Raw genomic sequence first — 19,929 nt, forward strand, 5'->3', positions numbered from 1 at the left:
CAAAAGCCGACTTAAGATCTAAAATAATTAGATACTTGTTAACCTCCAAAAGCCGACTTAAGATCTAAATTACTTAGATACTTGTTAACCCCCAAAAGCCGACTTAAGATCTAATTTACTTAGATACTTGTTAACCTCCAAAAGCCGACTTAAGATCTAAAATAATTAGATACTTGTTAACCTCCAAAAGCCGACTTAAGATCTAAAATAATTAGATACTTGTTAACCCCCAAAAGCCGACTTAAGATCTAAATTACTTAGATACTTGTTAACCTCCAAAAGCCGACTTAAGATCTAAATTACTGAGATACTTGTTAACCTCCAAAAGCCGACTTAAGATCTAAAATAATTAGATACTTGTTAACCTCCAAAAGCCGACTTAAGATCTAAATTACTTAGATACTTGTTAACCCCCAAAAGCCGACTTAAGATCTAATTTACTTAGATACTTGTTAACCTCCAAAAGCCAACTTAAGATCTAAAATAATTAGATACTTGTTAACCTCCAAAAGCCAACTTAAGATCTAAAATAATTAGATACTTGTTAACCTCCAAAAGCCGACTTAAGATCTAAATTACTTAGATACTTGTTAACCTCCAAAAGCCGACTTAAGATCCAAAATAATTAGATACTTGTTAACCTCCAAAAGCCGACTTAAGATCTAAAATAATTAGATACTTGTTAACCTCCAAAAGCCGACTTAAGATCTAAATTACTGAGATACTTGTTAACCCCAAAAGCCGACTTAAGATCTAAATTACTTGGATACTTGTTAACCTCCAAAAGCCGACTTAAGATCTAAAATAATTAGATACTTGTTAACCTCCAAAAACCGACTTAAGATCTAAATTACTTAGATACTTGTTAACCTCCAAAAGCCGACTTAAGATCTAAATTACTGAGATACTTGTTAACCTCCAAAAGCCGACTTAAGATCTAAATTACTTAGATACTAGTTAACCCCCAAAAGCCGACTTAAGATCTAAATTACTTAGATACTTGTTAACCTCCAAAAGCCGACTTAAGATCTAAATTACTGAGATACTTGTTAACCTCCAAAAGCCGACTTAAGATCTAAAATAATTAGATACTTGTTAACCTCCAAAAGCCGACTTAAGATCTAAATTACTTAGATACTTGTTAACCCCCAAAAGCCGACTTAAGATCTAAATTACTGAGATACTTGTTAACCTCCAAAAGCCGACTTAAGATCTAAATTACTTAGTAAACTTTCTAACCCCCCAAAAAAACTGGTAGAATTTGAAATAATTAAACCTACACCCACCCAAAGCCGGCTTAAAATCTAAAATAGTTGCACACCTATCCACAACAAAAGTTATCGTAGAATTTTAAATAAATGAACCTTCGCCCATAACAAATAGTTAGAACTTCGTCCACCCCAAAATAGCTGGATCCAAAGCCGGCGTAAAATAGGGAATAATTGAACCACTCCAATACGTTGTTGTAAAAAAATTAATTAGCCTAGCTGGTACTCAGCCCACCAAAAAAAAGTCGTAGAATTTTAAATAAGCATTTGGGCCCTCCCGAAGTTACCTTAAAATTTTAAATTAATAGAGTTGTAAGTTGGAAAATTTTCCGTATTTTGACGAAAAAAATTAAAAACGTTTTCATTCCATGATTAGTGTAATATTGTTTGCAAATTTAAATAAAGCGGAATTTTCGCCTTATTAACAATGTAACACTATTAATGTTTTGTAGTTATATTTACTGTTATTAGACATTTTATATCGATAAAAACCCTTATAAAGTAATTTATTTCAATTTTTTTATTTTTCCGATTTGTGGAAAATGTTCTGGAAATTTTTCCGGAAAATTAACAACTATAAATTAATTGGTCGTTGTAGAATCTGAAATAGTCTTTGATGCGTGGTTCGTGTACGCGTCAGGTTTGTGTAAAACGGATGAAAATACGAAAACACCTTTGGACGCTCTAGTAAACATTCCCACTGAATTAAACTCAATATTATGATTATATAAATATATACACTAATGACGTTAGACCCACCGGAAATGAGATGTTTCCAAACCTTGGATATAAATGAAAATAGCGTGGGATAATTCCACGATCTAGGGATTCCTACTTCAACTATAGACGAATTGTTTTGAAAACAATTACTTTTTTAGTAAACACTGGAAACTGTCACACGGAGAAAATTCCAAACGGAAATCAAAAGGCGAGAGATAGTGGGCTCGGAAAACTTGTATTCCAGATTGAGCAATATATCACATGGTCTCCGGAATAGCGGGGATGTCTTTTCCTCTATCACGCGACTTCTCGCGTGGGTCTACAACGCTTCCCTCGCCGTCACTGTACGCGCGACTTGAGCTATTAAGAGCCGCTAACTTAGCACCCCTGCTATAAAGGCACCTTAGTCGACGGGGAGGACCGCGGCGCTCCAGTTGGGGAGTGTTAAATAACACCTTTATCGACTCAAAGTTCATCGGCGATTTTCCAGGTTGAATTTTAGTTTGGGATAGTTTCTTCCTAAATTTGTCTCGACATCTAGACTCGCGCGTATAGAATCCGTGGTATTATGAATGTATGACAATCGCGGTTGAAATGTGGTGGGATGGAGACTAAACCTTGTATTTGTCCTTGCAGGAGTCTGACAGATCCATCGCTGCTCCATCATGTCCTGGATCGTGTTCCTCATTACCGCCAATTTGGCTTTCGCTGCCCGTAAGTTTCTCATTTCGTAATAAACATTTCTAAGGAAAACACGCTTACGAGGAGACTACCCGAAGTGATAATCACCGATTTTGTTGAAACTAGGTGGGTATGTAGACCTTATGGTAACATGAAATTTCACCAAGGGAAAAATTGCAATGGGCATTAGTTTTACCATGGCAACCGAAAATGTTTTTGACAACACAGTATGTATATTTTCCCATTGGAAATAACATGGGAATCTGAGCACTTCTAAGGGCCCCCTGTGAAAAATTTCAAAACCAAAAAAAAAATAGATCAAAATTGACAAATGAAATTAATTTTATGATATTTTGATGAATTTTAGTCAATTTGATCAAAATATGTAAAATTGATCAGGTTGTTATTTTCAATGGGAAAATATACATACTGTGTTGTCAAAAACATTTTCGGTTGCCATGGCAAAACTAATGCCCATTGCAACTTTTCCCTTGGTGAAATTTCATGTTACCATAAGGTCTACATAACCACATAGTTTCAACAAAATCGGTGATAATCACCTCGGGTAGTCTCCTCGTTAGTGGTTTCTATAGGAAATCTCTATCATTATTCTATACACGAATAACCATAGAATACCTAAGATCAGATTGTTTTTATCTAAACCTGTTTGCTTAATAATTAAGGAATTTTAGGGTTTAAAAATAATTGGGCATTATCAAAAGCATAAACAACTTAAATATAATACTTCCGATTGTTTTAACTGAAAGTAAAAATTTTCGGTAAAAATAATTAGCGTTAAGGGGGAGGACTACTGTGGCCATTGTCTACTTTCGCGCTATTTCAAGCTGAACTCTTTTAATTTCGTATTTTAACTTATAATATTAATATTTAAGAGTAGAACAGCGTCTTAAAATAATTAAAATAATTTTGACAATTTTAAATTTAAAAGTAATTAAGTTATTACGTTTTAATTCGGACCCTCGGAGGTAAACAAGTTGGGCAAGCACCAAAACTACCCTTTAGTTAGGATCTTATATCTCGTTAACTATTCATATTAGAATTATCAAAATTATTTTAAGCACTAGAGGAAGGTTCAGCCTAATAAGAAAAATATAATTCAATTATGTTATTGTTAAAACAGAAACGTTCAGCTTGAACGAAAAAGAGGCTTTCACTGTATTCTTCCCCCTTAAAACAATAATTAAAAATTTTAAAACTACTTATTGTATAATAAATAGTTCTTTATTGTTCAAAAACTAGTCATTAAACAATAAAAACCATTTATTGTATAATAAGTAGTTTTTAATTTTTAATTGTTCTATTTAAAATTTTCTCACCATCGTGCTTCAACTTGGACTCGCAACTGAGTTGTATATTATCGTCTTTGGTAATAGTATATTTCCTATATTTCGTCTTAGGAATATTTAGACACCAGGGGGCTTTGTGCTGAACTAAACCCTAATTACTCAATCACTCTTAAAATCAGATCGACGATTATAATTGCAATCCTTATTGTTATTAATTATCATGTTACTTATGATAATACCAAATAAGAAAATATTGTATTTCGATTAGTTTAAATTAAAATTGAAATACCTGCTGCATTAAAAAATATAGTATGTAATTTTCTGAACATTTACAAGTTTAATTATAAATAGGGACTTGGCAGTGCTACGTCACAGTTTTTTCAATAGTTTTTATCGTGGGGAGAAAAATATGACAACAATGGCGGCCATGGTCAAAGCTACGGAGTGCCAAGTCTCTATAATTAATATATATATTAATTTCCATACAGTAGCAGAACGTTTATCAAATTTTCACCTCAATTTACAAGTTTGGTTTTGCTTTATTAAAGCCTTAAAAGGAATATGAACTTCCATATTTAAGATGGATCCACTTAGTTAACATTTTCACCACCAGGATTCACAGAGGGTAGGGTTTATTAGCGCTAGTTACTTTAAAAATAAATTGTAGTGTGTGTTCTTTTTATAAGAAGCAAAACTACTTTTCACCGCGATGGAAAAAGCCCTACCAACATTTTACAGAGCTAGCAGGCAAATTTCGGTTGAGTTGGCCTAACCAATCCAAGTTTAAGACTTCTTATTTCTATTTACTTTCGCCTCGCAGCAAGATTAGGCGAAGGGTTCGAGCCCAGCTTTTGGCATTGAGTTTACAAGCTCTCTCCTCCCTGGTTAAAGAGGTTTTTCCCCGAGTTCTTCGGTTTTCCCTTTCAATAAAAGCTTGTTGAGGTGGACGGTTATAGTTAATGTAGGGAGCTGTTGGCACTCGTGGCATGAAGGGATTGCCACCACCCTCCTACGCAATGTAACCCGGTCACCTGAATTAATGGCTTTAAAAGTCGCTAGATGACTCGGGTCTAAGCTGGTGCATTGGGTAATATCCTAGCTGATTGTTATTGTCATTACTATCACCCTAAGTAACATATCACCGAACTGATTTTCACAGTTATTGCGCAATCCAGGTTTCGTTCAGCACAGAGCCCTTTAGTATCTAAAATATACCTAAACATAAATATACTAATGTCAAGGACGATAATATACTACTCATTTCAGTCGCTAGTCCAAGTCGGCAAATCCCCCCCCCCCCCCAAAATGCTGATGACTGAGGGGGGGGGGGGGGGTGCCTAATAAAAATCAATGAAACTTCCGTCAGCACCCCCCCTTGAAATTTTGCAAGTCGGAACTGGGAAAATAGCTTCGCTTAGAAAATTAGCATAGAAACTTATGATTCTTAAAGGTTTTCCTATACAGGGTGTTTCAAAAGGTTATGCAAAATTTTAAGGAGTTGTAAGGGGTGAGTTGAGAAGTATGCCTGTTTTTTCCCCATTTTCCTACGATGAGTTAAAAGAGCGCCAGAGAGCTTCAAAGTGTGGCCTACTAGCCGCAGGAAGCAGGCTGCAACAAGCTCAAAACTAAGCAGCAGGGAAATGCGATTTCAGGGGTACGATGAATTTGCGAATGCCTGGGAATAGTTGATTTTATAAAATAAAAAGTGGTCTTGCCCAACTTGTTAACATGTTGCTCTTACGTCACAAGACACAGCTTTATTAGTATATTTTGCGCACGAGCGATTTGCACGCGCGCTAAAGAAACCTATATTCCTCGCGACTGTAGCGCGTGCTAGTAGGCTTGTCAAAGTAAGAGACTGTGACGTAAGAGCAACATTTCAACAAGAAGGCCACGTTAGTTTATAAAAAGAACTATTGAGATAAATAACAAAAAACAAATGAACATCCGCCAATTCTTCCGAAGTGAACTCCATTGTTGCAGTTTGAAAGTGATGAGAAATCGCGGTCCATCCCGACTTTAAATACTGTTTCAGTTTACTTTTTTACGCTGGTTACCTCGATTTGTTTACAAAGTCCGTTTTCACCTATCACACGAACCCCAACCTTAATGTTCGCATTTCCCTGCTGCTTGGTTTTGCGCTTGTTGCAGCCTACTTCCAGGGGCTAGTAGGCCACACTTTGAAGCTCTCTGGCGCTCTTTTAAAGGGGAACGGTCAAGCTTTAACCAGTTAGATAGCCCTATAGCCCGTTAAAAAATAATAAACCGCATCAAAAAATATTGAGTGGTTAATTTTTAATAAAATAAAGAAATTTGAAATTGAAAAGCGCGCGTCCGCCGCGACACCTGGTGAGAAATCGGTGAGACAGAAAAACAACGTAAAAGCGCGCACTGCTGAAGACGTGAAAGATTGGTTTTGGTTTTAGTTAGGATAGTTCGCAAATCGCTCACTATGGTGGTGCTGGCGCTGGCGATACACCTTAAAGGCCGACTACATAAATCTTCGGTTTACTCTGTATTTAACTGGAAGTAGGCTTACTGCATGGCAAACGTGTATTGCAGTAAGCCTACTTCCAGTGAAAGACAGAGTAAACCGAAGATTTATGTAGTCGGCATTTAAGATGGCGGCGAAAATTCAAACCCAAATACTTGGGGTTATTTTGCGTTTCAACTTTTTCGGCCGAAAACTATTTTTTCAAGACAAAATAAGTAATTCCAAATCATGTTGTCAAAAACGTTTTCGGTTGCCATGGCAAAACGAAAGCCCGTCGCAACTTTTCCCTTGCAGGTTTTTCAAGTTACATGGCGATGTACATTATACCCGACTTTGGACAAAATCGGTGATTATCACCTCGGGTCGTCTCCTTGTAAGTTAATTTAAAGGGAGACAGGCAGAAAAAAATCTAGCCCTTTAAGAACATTTAGTGACGTTACCAGAGGAGTTTTTCTATAGAACCTTTCCTTTGATAATCCTCAGAGCCTCCCGATCTCCGCAAAGGAACGGGCGAGCCCCGCATCCACGCCATAGCGGGGGAAAACACGTCCTTGTATTGCCCCGTCCGAGAAAACGTCGACTTCGTGCGTTGGTCCAAAGGAGACAAGAACCTGGAAGAGACTAATTCGAGGTTAAAGTTCACCAACAAGGGTACCCTGAAGATTCAGAAGGTCACGGAAAGAGACGCTGGTCGTTACAGATGCACCGCCATCAACGGTTTCGGCAAAGCGTCGGCCAATATCACCCTCATCGTACTTGGTAAACTTTATTGTAAGGAACTTTTCACGGAGAGGTCCGCGAACTACCCAATCTCTCAACTTTTCAAAACTTAGTCACTACAAGTCACTTTTTCAAAACTTAGTCACTACAAGTCACTGTTTCAAAACTTAGTCACTGAAAGTCACTTTTTCAAAACTTAGTCCCTAAAAGTCACTTTCAAAACTTAGTCACTACAAGTCACTGTTTCAAAACTTAGTCACTACAAGTCACTGTTTCAAAACTTAGTCACTGAAAGTCACTTTTTCAAAACTTAGTCCCTAAAAGTCACTTTCAAAACTTAGTCACTACAAGTCACTGTTTCAAAACTTAGTCACTACAAGTCACTGTTTCAAAACTTAGTCACTGAAAGTCACTTTTTCAAAACTTAGTCCCTAAAAGCAAAAGTAAATATGGGGAGAAAGTCTATCACTGCCTTCAGATTTTACCTTCCACCATGCTTGACACCCTTTTTGAAGAACTAGTGATCACGTGATATTTCTAACCAATAAGGATAGCACATTACGCGCGAAGTAGTGCATTTGTGGTATTCCGGTCCGCGCTCAAGATGAAAATTTTGAATTTTATTCCCTGGCAACCATGTCACCGCCTCGCGATTTCAAATAGTCTCTCTGACAAATGCTGACCATTATTTCCCTCGAGAACGGTTGATTTTAATTAATAATTACTATATCAATTGTAAAATAAACAAAAAAAGCTCGTAGCTATAGCTATTATTTCAGTTAAACTTGCCAATTGTTAGGCCTTAACATCGTAGATTTACCAATTAGTCCCGATCTCTGCTCTTAGATGGCGCCACGCTCTCCACGATTTAAGCGAGTGTTATTCTAGTTACGGTTTATTTCTTTTCAAAAGTCATGTTATTATTTTTTAAATGTCGCATTTTAGTTTCTATGATATATTTACTTTATTTAGGAACTAAATTAACCAAATTATCGAAAGCAAAAGTTTAATATTCACATATTTTATAGAGAACTATTTTTCATCGTGGCGGAGTACAACCGATACCTTTGTGTCCCTGTAAAGAGGCGAGGGGGGAAGTCATTTCCGAAGCCCAAAACTTTTACCCCTCAAATAAGACGTCGTGCGGCTGGACCCAAGTGCCAGACTATCTCCCCCTATTTATTTTTGCTAAAAGTCACTTTTTCAAAACTTAGTCACTACAAGTCACTTTTTCAAAACTTAGTCACTGAAAGTCACTTTTTCAAAACTTAGTCCCTAAATGTCACTTTCAAAACTTAGTCACTACAAGTCACTTTTTCCAAACTTAGTCACTACAAGTCACTTTTTCAAAACTTAGTCACTACAAGTCACTTTTTCAAAACTTAGTCACTACAAGTCACTTTTTCAAAACTTAGTCACTGAAAGTTACTTTTTCATAAATTAGTCACTACAAGTCACTTTGTCAAAACGTAGTCACTAAAAGTCACTTTTTCATAAATTAGTCACTATTTATCACTTGTTTACGGTTTGTTGCGTTTTTAATATAATTGGTCTTTAAAAAAATATCCTCTAAACTATTTAAAAACCAAACTGAAATGAACTCCATGCGATTTTGCGGGAAAAATATTTTTTAAAAATCCCTCCAATTACTAATTCTGTAGTGTATTCATTTTGGCGCTGCAGCTGCGCTTGGAAGGAACATCAACATTTGAATTCGTCTACTTGTGTGTTTTCGAGCGCCAAAGCATTTTTTAAACTTTTAAAACCTTGGTTTTTCTTGTTTTTTAGTCACTTTTTTTTTTTAATTGTTAGTCACTTAAATCACTAAATTTTGCCGTGTAATTTGGCAACAGGCGTGGTTTTTCCACCGGGGGTCTATTGAAATTTACAAAATAAACTGCTAGATCTAGTTTTTCGAAGTCTTTCGCTTGGAAAAATTGTTATATTATTTGAACAATAGCTGCTACGTTTAATACCTAGTGAGAAAATATCCCCGTATCTTACCACGCCATCTATCGGCAGCTAGTTGAAATAACATTATTTTTGGCTCTACAATTATAGCAGGGTTATTTAACTTTAAATAGGAGGCTAAAATTACGAATGCTTTTGGATGGCACCCATAAGTCAGATATGCATTCATCAAATTTATCTTCTTTTATCGTTATTGCACGGGAACGCCATCTACGTTAATTACATTGAGTAAAAATAGCCACAATTCTAAATAAATAAAATATTTATTTCCTATATTATAAAAGTAAGTATATTTTATTAAATTATTTTCGTAATTAATCCACTTATTTTTTCATGAGCTTCAATTTATCCGAAATTAAGGACGCTGTTGATTAATCAACATAAAATCACAAGTATCGCCGCCTACCGACCGCGTTTTAAATTGAATATATGAAAGCTGTCTGCTCGTTCAAAATTATCTATGCACAACAGCTAAAAGTTTCAACCAAAAACATTGAAATTCAAAAGTCGTCTATTTCTTCACATATTTAGTTGACGGATGTTCAGGCAGATGGCGCTATATTTCCTAAGCTAGAAGGCTATATTTGCTGCTTTAATATTAGGATATTACCACAACTAATACTTATATTGGTGTCATTAAATAATTCCTTTTGCATATTTTCTTGTATGTAATTTTCGGTACCAATATAGATTGCGCCAAACAGCACAGTAAAATATTTTCCCGACCCAAAACTGACCAACGCTATACGCAAAAAACCCGGTAATTCGTGAACCTCTCTATGAAAAGACCTTGCTTATACCATAATCTTTCTGTATATCAGATTTTTTAATTGCCGTAATTATTAACTAACACAAAATTCGTAATACGAACAGGGCCTCTTTTGGAATACGACAACGGCGTGGAACGACACAACGATTTTCCCGATTCTGGTAACCTACCGGCCACTTCCGTTTCCGGTGAGTCGTCATTTGGTAGTTGTTTGTATTGCGCGTTTAACGTGAAAATCGAACGAGACGCGAAAAATTGAGAACGACCCAAATGCCGCCTTTTATTGTTAACAATCGTTAACGATTACATTATGCCCTTTGGTTGCTATAGCTACCGAATACCGTTGTCACGTGTAATGGTTTGTACAAACAATTACCACCTCCCCCACCCTGAAAAAATCAATGTAGTTGACCAAAGTCTGGGTTTTTATTTAGACCGACTGGATTATTAGGAAAATCGAAATACGTTAACCTTAAGTATGGAATCGGGGAGCTTAAATTTTTGGAGAATTAATCTTTAAAACGACCACTCTCATTAAACCAGTGTTTCTCAAACTGCGGAACTATTTGTGGGTAAAAAATATAAATTTGTAGCACGTAAAACTTGTGCTGTTTATTTAGGCCATATTTCAATGCTATTTATTTGATGTAGATAAAAGTAGCTTGATAACTTAGGCCTAAGGTGGTGCCTTGGGTATTAGCCTAGCTGACTATTTTGATTATTAAACATACTATCTTGGGTATAAATTCCGTTTTCGTGGGAGCTTATGCATTTTTAGTTTAGTCTCAAATTTTATTACATTTTTTGCGAGTCCTGTTGTACAAGACAGATTGCTTTACGAGCTTCGTCACCGTTTTGGGGGACATGTAGCCTTTGACAGCGCCTCGCTAGGGGGAGATTTTCATATCGTTACTAGTTCTCAGTAAAATATTTCCCAAAGTGACAAACTTATGGAACAATGTTATAGACTTATGCGCCTACGTATATAAAATATAGCAAATTCACTATATAGGCGTATTTAATTATTTATAACCCTTATTGATCCGATTTAATAGCTTTAGTAGCAAGTAAATTTAATGATATATTTTCGTGCATCATTTTTACATACAATCCTAAGGGCTCACATACAGTGTGGCCGATGCCGTCGGTTTCTACATATATCTCCAAGAATTAGGCTTAGAAGGGCCTGGGATATCTTAATCGAAAGGAAATATCATGCCCTCGGTAGCCCGTTATAAATGTTTGAATCGGAGCCCAAAAAGTTTCATTTAAGTGGTTTTTCGCGATTTTCGACTTTAAGTCTACTTACTTTTTTTTATTAATTAAGACCGACTCGGTTGAAAATTACATTTTTAGTTAGTACTGATCATTTCTGAACTGCGTTTTCGGTCGCATTAAGAAATTTTAATTTTAAGTGAAATTTCTGGCCAGTTCGCGGGACCTCATAACCCGCGTACGCGCTATTGTGATATTTGAATTTCGTACCAATTGATACACGGCTACTTTATTTCCAAAACCAGGTAACTCGAAAAATTCGGTTTGTCTAAAAATTAATTTAAGTTAACGCGTTCGTTTTTGGCTACCTTATTTCCAAAACCAGGTAACTCTAAAAATTCGCTTTATCTAAAAATTAATTTAAATTACAATATTTGTGTTTCGCTACCTAATTTCCAAAACCAGGTAACTCGAAAAATTCGCTTTATCTAAAAATTAATTTAAATTACAATATTTGTGTTTCGCTACCTAATTTCCAAAACCAGGTAACTCGAAAAATTCGCTTTATCTAAAAATTAATTTAAATTACAATATTTGTGTTTCGCTACCTAATTTCCAAAACCAGGTAACTCGAAAAATTCAATTTCGATCAAATTCCTCTTTGGTTTATTAAAGGGAATATAACCTCAAATATGTTTTAAAGTTTTTTTATGATTTTTATGTTAAACGTTTTGCCGGGAAATCACTAACCAGCGCCAAAAATATCTGAAGCCATAGGAGGGAGCGGGAAATGGTCGAAGTGTTGATGTTCCACACCGAAAAAACTGAGGTTATATACCCTTTAAGTACAAGATGATTGAAAATTGGTTCAAATTTAAATTTAATATTTAAAATATATTTAATACATCGGGGGATTGTGTGTATTTAAATGTCTGTTGAGTACTGCTTCCCCAATGTTGAGTTTTTAACATTTCCGGTTTTGAGTTGCTCATGTGTTACTCAACGAAATTATCATTTCTGGCACCAGGACTAATTGGCGCTAGTTATGTTATGAAGGGCTTGCCACCACCCTCCAACGCATTGTAACCCGGCCACCTGAATTAATGGCTTTAAAAGTCGCTTGATGACTTAGGCCTAAGGTGGTGTCTTGGGTATTAGCCTAGCTAATTATTATTATTATTATTATAGTGAGGTCACCACAAGTTATGAATTGCGCGGACACTAACAATTGAATTGTTATACCCCAAAACGAACCGTTGTTGGGTACATCACTTGATAGAAGGCAGTGGTCAAACACAACACTAAATACTAGGCCTGGTGATACAAAAATAGATAGATTAAAAAAAATCCCTAGATGTTGGTCAAACGAACCCTTGAATTTCGAATTTTTTAATAAAGAGATATGGTAGTGTACAGCAAAATAGAATTAGATCTATATCATCTATGGCCGACCATTGTGTCTAGACTACAATTCTTAAGGAATCTTCGGTTGATTGCCAATAATGAGTAATGCTGCTGTTACAAGTATTTAGCTTTCACATTATTCCCCAAATTTATACTAAATTATTTTGAAATATAATTCTTAAAGGGAATATAACCCGCAAAGCAATCTTTATGGAAGACCCCTTCAATTTTTCAAATTTCCCTGTACAGTGGCGCCAAACATTTTTAAAGCCAAAGGCAAAAGCGGCCAGAGCTGCAAACGTTGGTGTTCCACATCAAATACTCCAGGTTATATTTCCTTTAAATTCCTGATAATTTATTAGGCAATAATTTCGTGCCCCAACTCCGCCATATAGGAGATTCTATGTTAGTGTTATCAAGGATCCTATATGTTAGAAGGATAGGTAGCCCTCCGGCCAGCCCGTGTTTTCAAAACGCCGGCAGCGCCGTCGATATTAAGAGAGCTTCTAAACGTGGGACGTCTTGTTTCTATTCCCTCAAGGACCAATTTTGGCGGTGCTTCCTCCATGTTTTGTCCTTGACGGAATCTAAAGACGGATTCTCTATCGCGCATGACCCACCGACGGCGCTGCCATTTTTCGTCCCTCGCCTCAAATCCTTCTAACATATAGGATCCTTGGTTTTATGGTACTGTTGTTAAAGATAAGAGCGCGTGATATTTTTTTATTTAAGAGATCGCGTGCGAGGTTGAGCGAGTCAGTTTATATTAAAGAATTGAACAGCGCGTGCCAACAAAAATACCACTGCGCGATATTATTTTAACCACGTGATCGCTAAAAAACCGCGAGAGACAGACACTAACCTTATTGTAAGTGCAATTGATAATTTTACTGTTTACTTAGTTATGCTATGGACCAAGAATTTAAGATGACTCACTGTTCTCGATATTTTGACACGGTAAGCACGGCCGAAATCGGAAGGCTTACTGGGGTACATCAGTCGCTTTGAAGCGCCTCAAGAATTCTGTTCAACTATCACTGTGAGTTGGGGCTTAGGAGACAGTAATGTACGTGCGAGAAAGTGAGGTTAGGCTTAGTTCATTAAATTTTTTAAGTTTAGAAAGGAAATGGATTCCAGTGAATTTGATTAAAAAACCTCAGCCATATGCGGCTTACTGGTTATTTTTACTTAACACAATGGTTAATTACCATTACTTAAACTTTTAAAGGCCCAATTTCATAAATAAATAAATCTTACTAAGCCTAATCCGACAACGGCGCCATTTGGTCAAAATTGAACGTGAACGCTCCAGGGTTGGCAAGAGCCAGCTAGACTAGTTTAAACCACTCTGGTTTAAGCCAGATTTAACCACCAAATAAAACCCATGGTTAAAACCACTTTTTTTTATTAAAAAAATATTGAGAAATTAATTAGAAACATTGACAAAACTTAACCTTCACTTTTTGTCGCGAGTAATGAGAGCTAACATATAAGCAATTAGGGTATCTTAAAATTAATTTTGCGCGTGAAAATACGCTGCCATGTTAGGGTAAAAAAGCGGGTAAATAAGTCTGCTATACCTCACAATGTAAAGGTACTGTCACGCGCAAAAACGTAATTTTTAAATCGGGAAATTTGAGCAATGAGGGCTTGATATAAGCAATTTGATCATTTTTTATTAATAGTTTTAACCGGCTTAAACCACCGGTTACAGCCGGATTTAACCATACTGGATTTTTCAATTTAAAAAAAAGCCGGTTTTTTGGTAACCCTGGAACGCTCCAGCTTCTCTACGAAACTACGCCGGAAATCGACTTCAGCGACGCCAAGTTTGTCCACATTGAACTAAAATTAACCGTGATTTTCCTATTTCCAGTATTAATGCGTGCTTTTTAAAGCCTAAACAATGAGTCCCTTTAGAATCTTGGTCCATGGTTATGCCTTTGCACACACGAGGTAGGCGCCATTTCCCATTATCCCAAGCAGACGATTGGTTATCATAAAACACAAGTCGTCCGCTTAGCAGAAAAAAAGTTTGAGCTAGGAGCCACAAACACAGCACTCCACACAAGGAGAACGCAACCCGTCAAAAGTCGTGGATTTTCTCGCGTACAGTTTTCATTGGTTAGACGCTTTAGCGCCTGCTGCCGTCGGAAGGGGGAAATTCGGAAATTGTCTTACCCCTTTCCGTAAAATGTTCATAGTAAGGCTCGTCCGATGAAATTTGTACACAACACTGCGTTAGCGTGTTTAAAGGCTAGCTGCGTTCTCCTTGTGTTTGTTGCTCTTAGGTTTGAGCATCTTGCGTTGACCATCGAAACCGTTCAGCAAGAATTTTTCTTGTCCATTGAGTATTACTGGAATCAGCAATTATATCGTATTTAGAAGGTTTATTCGCGATCGAAGACTATCACAACGCCCCCTGCGGTTCGCCATTGAAACCTAGGTAGGTAGTGGCTAACGCAGACACTATTAGTTTTTCCTCATCGTTATTCGGAAATTTGACTAAATGTTTTGCATCGTTTGCTTATATTTTGATAAGTTTATTTAAGAAAAAACGTTCTTTTAGTATGCTAGATCATATGCGCTACCTCGGAGAAGCTAGCACCGTTATAATAAATAATGATACTGGCATTTTAATATAATTTTTTGCATCGTTTGCTTATATTTTGATAAGTTTTGTTTAAGATAAGATGGGACAGCCTCAATAGTAGCCTCTTCCTCCTAGCACTCTTGATTTTGCCACTTTGATTAAAAACCGCGGCTCAGCACTGGCATTAGTAGATAGAAAGAACTAATACCAATCGAATGACGCCTGAATTAAATGCCTATCGTGTGTCGTTGAAGAGCATTCGTCGACTCCCGGGGACCTATACGGATCTATAGACTATTCGGACCTATAGCTTGCACTGTATTATTCACCTTCACCACCGCATACATCAGGAGCGAAAATAACAGCTTATCTCCTCTATATTTGAGGATGAGGCAAAAAAATCGTTCTTATGACGTTTGAATTTGACTGTAGCAGACGCTAGATCATAGAGGCTCTTTCCATGAGCGCACCCAGAGCGACCTTTCGGTGTCGACGCATCTGAACGGTCATGGAAACGGGTTAGAGCGATAAAAGTGGTCGACCTTCTTGGCACGACAAAAGAGGTGTTCCGGGGAGAAAATATCGCTCCTTTTTGTTTCTTGGAAACGGTCATCGCATCGTTCTCACTACATTTTGGGTGTTTCTCTCCTTATTCCTTCTATACTCGGTGTGCCTCTTAGCCAATTTCCGAATTGAAAAACAACTGGTAAATCTAGCGCTTCTAATTTCTATCTGAACATATCAATCCGTTATCTTTTTCTCACATGATCAGGTACAATCTGAATTATATATCCAAACTGCTTCACTAATTTCACCGTCAAATTTACATTTATATGAACGTATAAATTTGTGGCGTAAGCGTAAGTCAAATTAGTTTGGGTGAAAGTCGAGTTTGACTTAATCCACCGCATTGGGCTAGAAAGAAAATATTAGGATAAATGCTTCAAAGTGCCAGTTAGTAGCACTACAAATGGAGCGATCTACTCATCAGCGGGGGTTCGATTCGACAATGGAAACAGGCGGCGATATCGCGTCGCGTAATTTTCATGACCGTTCAGATGCGTCGACACCGAAAGGTCGCTCTGGGTGCGCTCATGGAAAGAGCCTCATTGTCACTACCTCCGTTACGCCTTCAGTCGCGTTAGAACCAATGAAATACATTATCGATAAAACATTTAAGGTTTCAGAGGTACATCCAGCAATAAAGGATAATTTTTGTCTGACTTAGGAAAACCGAAGTTCAAGGACGGTAATCCCAAAGATTCTAGTCGTCAAATCGGACAGACCACCGAGAGGAGTGTGGTCTTCCGTTGTCACCCTCAGGGTGTCCCTGTCCCCATCGTGGACTGGTTCAAGGACGGAGTTCCGCTGAGGGAAGCGGAAGATCGGAGGATCAAAATCTTCCGCTGGAAGATCGAACTCAACTATCTCAAATTGACCGATTCCGGGATCTACAGCTGCGTGGCCCGAAACGAACACGGTTCAGCCACCCTCAACTACACCCTGAAAGTCACCAGTAAGTTCCTTCTCATACTGAAACCGGTAAACAATATATGTACGCTTGGAATGTCGAAGGAACCCTTAGCACGGATTTAGATGGTTGGAAATGAGGGCGAAAGGTTCGAGACAAGGCTTAAGGTCGACCAGGAGCTGAGTCTATCTTAGCACGTTGCGAGCGAAAATCTCAGCCGTAAACCACGCCCTTTTCTATGATAATCATCAGCGCCATCATAGTTTTCCTTAGACATTTTAAGCAGGGTTAGCTGATTTAAATCACCTTGATTTTAATCACGATTTAAATGGGGATTACACCGAATTTTTTTGTAAAGTACCAAAATAGATTTAAAAAAATAAAAACTTCTATATGATTATTAGCTTAAATTTAATAAATTCATTATACATTTTAGTCTTTAAAAATTAAAACATATTTGTTTTAGGTAAAATTATGATATTAAATTATATAAAACTTTGAAATTTTAATTAAAATAAAAAAAATCAATATAAATCCGATTTAAATAAAAAAAAGGCAAGTGTCGGCTCCTATTTTAAGGTTAGTATCATTGGCGAGCGAGAGATGTCACTAACGTAGAGTTTAGTCGAAATTGAAACAAGTTGAGCAAGCAAATTATTCCCTCAAAAGTAGGTGCCTCGACGTACCCCTTACTTTGATTGGCTTTGCGTAATCACGTGCGCAGTCAACTTAGCTTGGATTGGCTTTTCCGCAATCACGTGTTTCAATCACGTAATCGTCGACTTTCAAATAAATGACAATACGTTTTTGAAAGTTGATAATAGATGGAAGCACCTTCTCGGCGATCTAAGCAACCATAGCCATCTTCGTTGCATAGACCCAATCAAAAATACAGAGGGCAACGATAGAGCCGACACTTTCTTTAAAGGCCGACTACATAGATCTTCGGTTTACTCTGTTTTTCGCTGGAAGTAGGCTTACTGCAATACAAGTGTGCCATGCAGTCAGCCTACTTCCACTGAAAGACAGAGTAAACCGAAGATTTATGTAGTCGGCCTTTAAGGCACTTAGGGACAAATCAGCTAGCTAATATTAATGCGCATTCCAAGTGCATATATAGTTTCCTGCTGAAACCTCAAACCAACCAATAAGGAACGACTCAATATTAAAAACCCGCAAATCGTCGCGTGTAGTCCCTGGTGGCGGAAGTTGGAAATATATCTACTCTTAAAGGAGACTACCCAAGGTGGTTATCTCCGATTTGGTTCAAACTCGGGTGGTAAGTACCAAATCGGACCTTCATGTAACTTGAAAATCCCTAAAAGGGTGGACAAGAATGGGCTTTCGTTTTGAAATGGCAACCAAAAATGTTTTTCACAACTTAAAAACTGATTTTCTCTATGGAAATTAACATGGGAAAATCGAATAACAATATTTTTCAAAAAATTAAAAAAGGTTCATCAATTAGATACATATATCAATGATATTGGAAAATTAAATCTGGATGATGGAAATCTAACAGCGAAACTATGGGGGCGTTTGATAAAAAACTGTTGTATCCAGTAAAAAAGACTACTTGATTGTGTCGTGGTTCCTTTTTTATTTACTCTGTATTGTGAATGTATATAACTCTAGATAAGGGATGTTTTCCTTTAGTTTGACAAAGACCCACGGGTCGAAAGCTCACCTGTTAATTATTTAATTATTTTTAATTTTTGAATTAAAATAATTATGATTTTAGTTATATCCATGTGTTTTCTCCGTTAATAAAAAAGTTTTATTTATATTTTTCGCCATGGATCCAAATAAAGTTTTTAATATTTAATTAGATACATAATTCAGATCATGGCTAAATCAAAGATAATTTAAACTCGTACCCTAGATTCGAATACTGAGAGCTTTCCCATTGACGGTTTTGTTACGAAGCGTTTACCCTTTTCCGGCACGTGACCTCAGAAAAATCGGGCTCCATCGGTTGTGGCACGGCCAACTTCGATCACTCGCTGCCGCCCTATATACCGCGTGATCGAAGTTGGCCGTGGTTGCGGTAAGGCGCAAACCATGGAGCGAATTTTTTCTGAGTTCCGGCGGGAAGTGGGTAAACGCTATCGGCAACGCGCGAGAGAGTGATTTCGAATCTAGGGTACGAGTTTAAATTATCTTTGGCTAAATCTGGTACATTTGGACCAATATAATATGAGAAAATATACATATATTGGGTAAATACGAGTAATCAGTTTTTAAGTTGTTAAAAACATTTGTGGTTGCCATGGCAAAACTAAAGCCCATTCTTGTCCACCCTTTTAGCGATTTTCAAGTTACATGAAGGTCTACTTACCACCCGAGTTTGAACCAAATCGGAGATAAACACCTCGGGTAGTCTCCTTGTTAGTGATGTATCAGAAGTAAATGAACCGAAGCTATCTAAATAGCGCTCAGAATACGAGGGCGTTTTCCTTATGAAAATGATGAGAAAATCAAGTCAAATAAAAGTTAATTTCCATCCCCGTCTTTTGACGCGATAAATTGCACTTGGGAATTGTGGGTATAGCTATTTCTATGTATAAAAAATGGCTTCATAAAAGCAAAAAGGTTTTTTTTTTTCGAATTCAAATTCGAGGTCAAAATGTAACTTCATAAGGAAAACGCCTCCAACATGGGGAGTATAGCAGTCTGATAACTTCGGTTCATTTACTTTTGATGTAATTGTACAAATTGAATTAGATGTCCATGGTCAAAATGATAACAATATTTAAAAAACACTACTGTTGTTTTCAAAACCATGAAGTATCAGTCGTGTTATTTAAATATTGTTTTAGTAATTCATATTTAAAATTTTGATTTCTGTGCTTCCTGTAAAATTTTTTTTTGTAGAGGTTTAAAGAATTTTAAAACTTAACCTTCAAAAGTGTTTGCAAATTTTTAAATTTTTGGGCCACCATGGTAGAATTATTGATGGCTTGCTTACCACCTGGCGCCGCCACGGTCCTATCTTGCGTCATATGATCATCTATAAGCTCTTGGAAGATTTATCACGTAGTTTTGTTTGAGTAGACAAGTTGCAAAAAGTCCCCACCACAGCGCTGGCGTTGCTCTAAGCTTACATTACTACTTATTGAGTGTACCGTCCCTTATTCGTTGGTCTAAATTGAAATTAGTACGTAAAAAAATAACCGTAAGCCCCTTAATGCGTAGGACCAATATTGAGCAAACCAGAGTTCGTAGGTCACGATCCAGTGAACACCACGGTTGTTGAAGGTGGAATGGCCAACTTTCAATGTAGAGTCAGAAGTACAGTCAAACCCCATATTCACGT

At 37.0% G+C, this 19,929-nt stretch overlaps 1 protein-coding gene across 3 annotated transcripts in view; it reads left to right on the forward strand.

Moving 5' to 3' along the window:
* The window catches only part of LOC149934431 (fibroblast growth factor receptor-like 1), a 47,673-nt gene that overhangs the window by 25,048 nt on the left and 2,696 nt on the right, over nucleotides 1–19,929 (forward strand). For 2 of the 3 annotated variants that reach the window (XM_090181629.1, XM_090181631.1), the window contains exons 2-6: nucleotides 2,625–2,702; nucleotides 6,954–7,229; nucleotides 10,035–10,118; nucleotides 16,371–16,658; nucleotides 19,809–19,927. In XM_090181629.1, coding sequence (XP_090037755.1) covers nucleotides 2,654–2,702; nucleotides 6,954–7,229; nucleotides 10,035–10,118; nucleotides 16,371–16,658; nucleotides 19,809–19,927 — 816 coding nt within the window. In that variant the 5' untranslated portion in view covers nucleotides 2,625–2,653. Of the gene's footprint in view, nucleotides 1–1,936; nucleotides 1,956–2,624; nucleotides 2,703–6,953; nucleotides 7,230–10,034; nucleotides 10,119–16,370; nucleotides 16,659–19,808; nucleotides 19,928–19,929 lie in introns of those variants that run through there. The other variant, XM_090181630.1, reaches the window with a different exon arrangement.

This window comes from Leiobunum rupestre, chromosome 7 (assembly GCF_980474605.1).
Source record: "Leiobunum rupestre chromosome 7, qqLeiRupe1.1.hap1, whole genome shotgun sequence".
Taxonomy (NCBI): domain Eukaryota; kingdom Metazoa; phylum Arthropoda; class Arachnida; order Opiliones; family Sclerosomatidae; genus Leiobunum; species Leiobunum rupestre.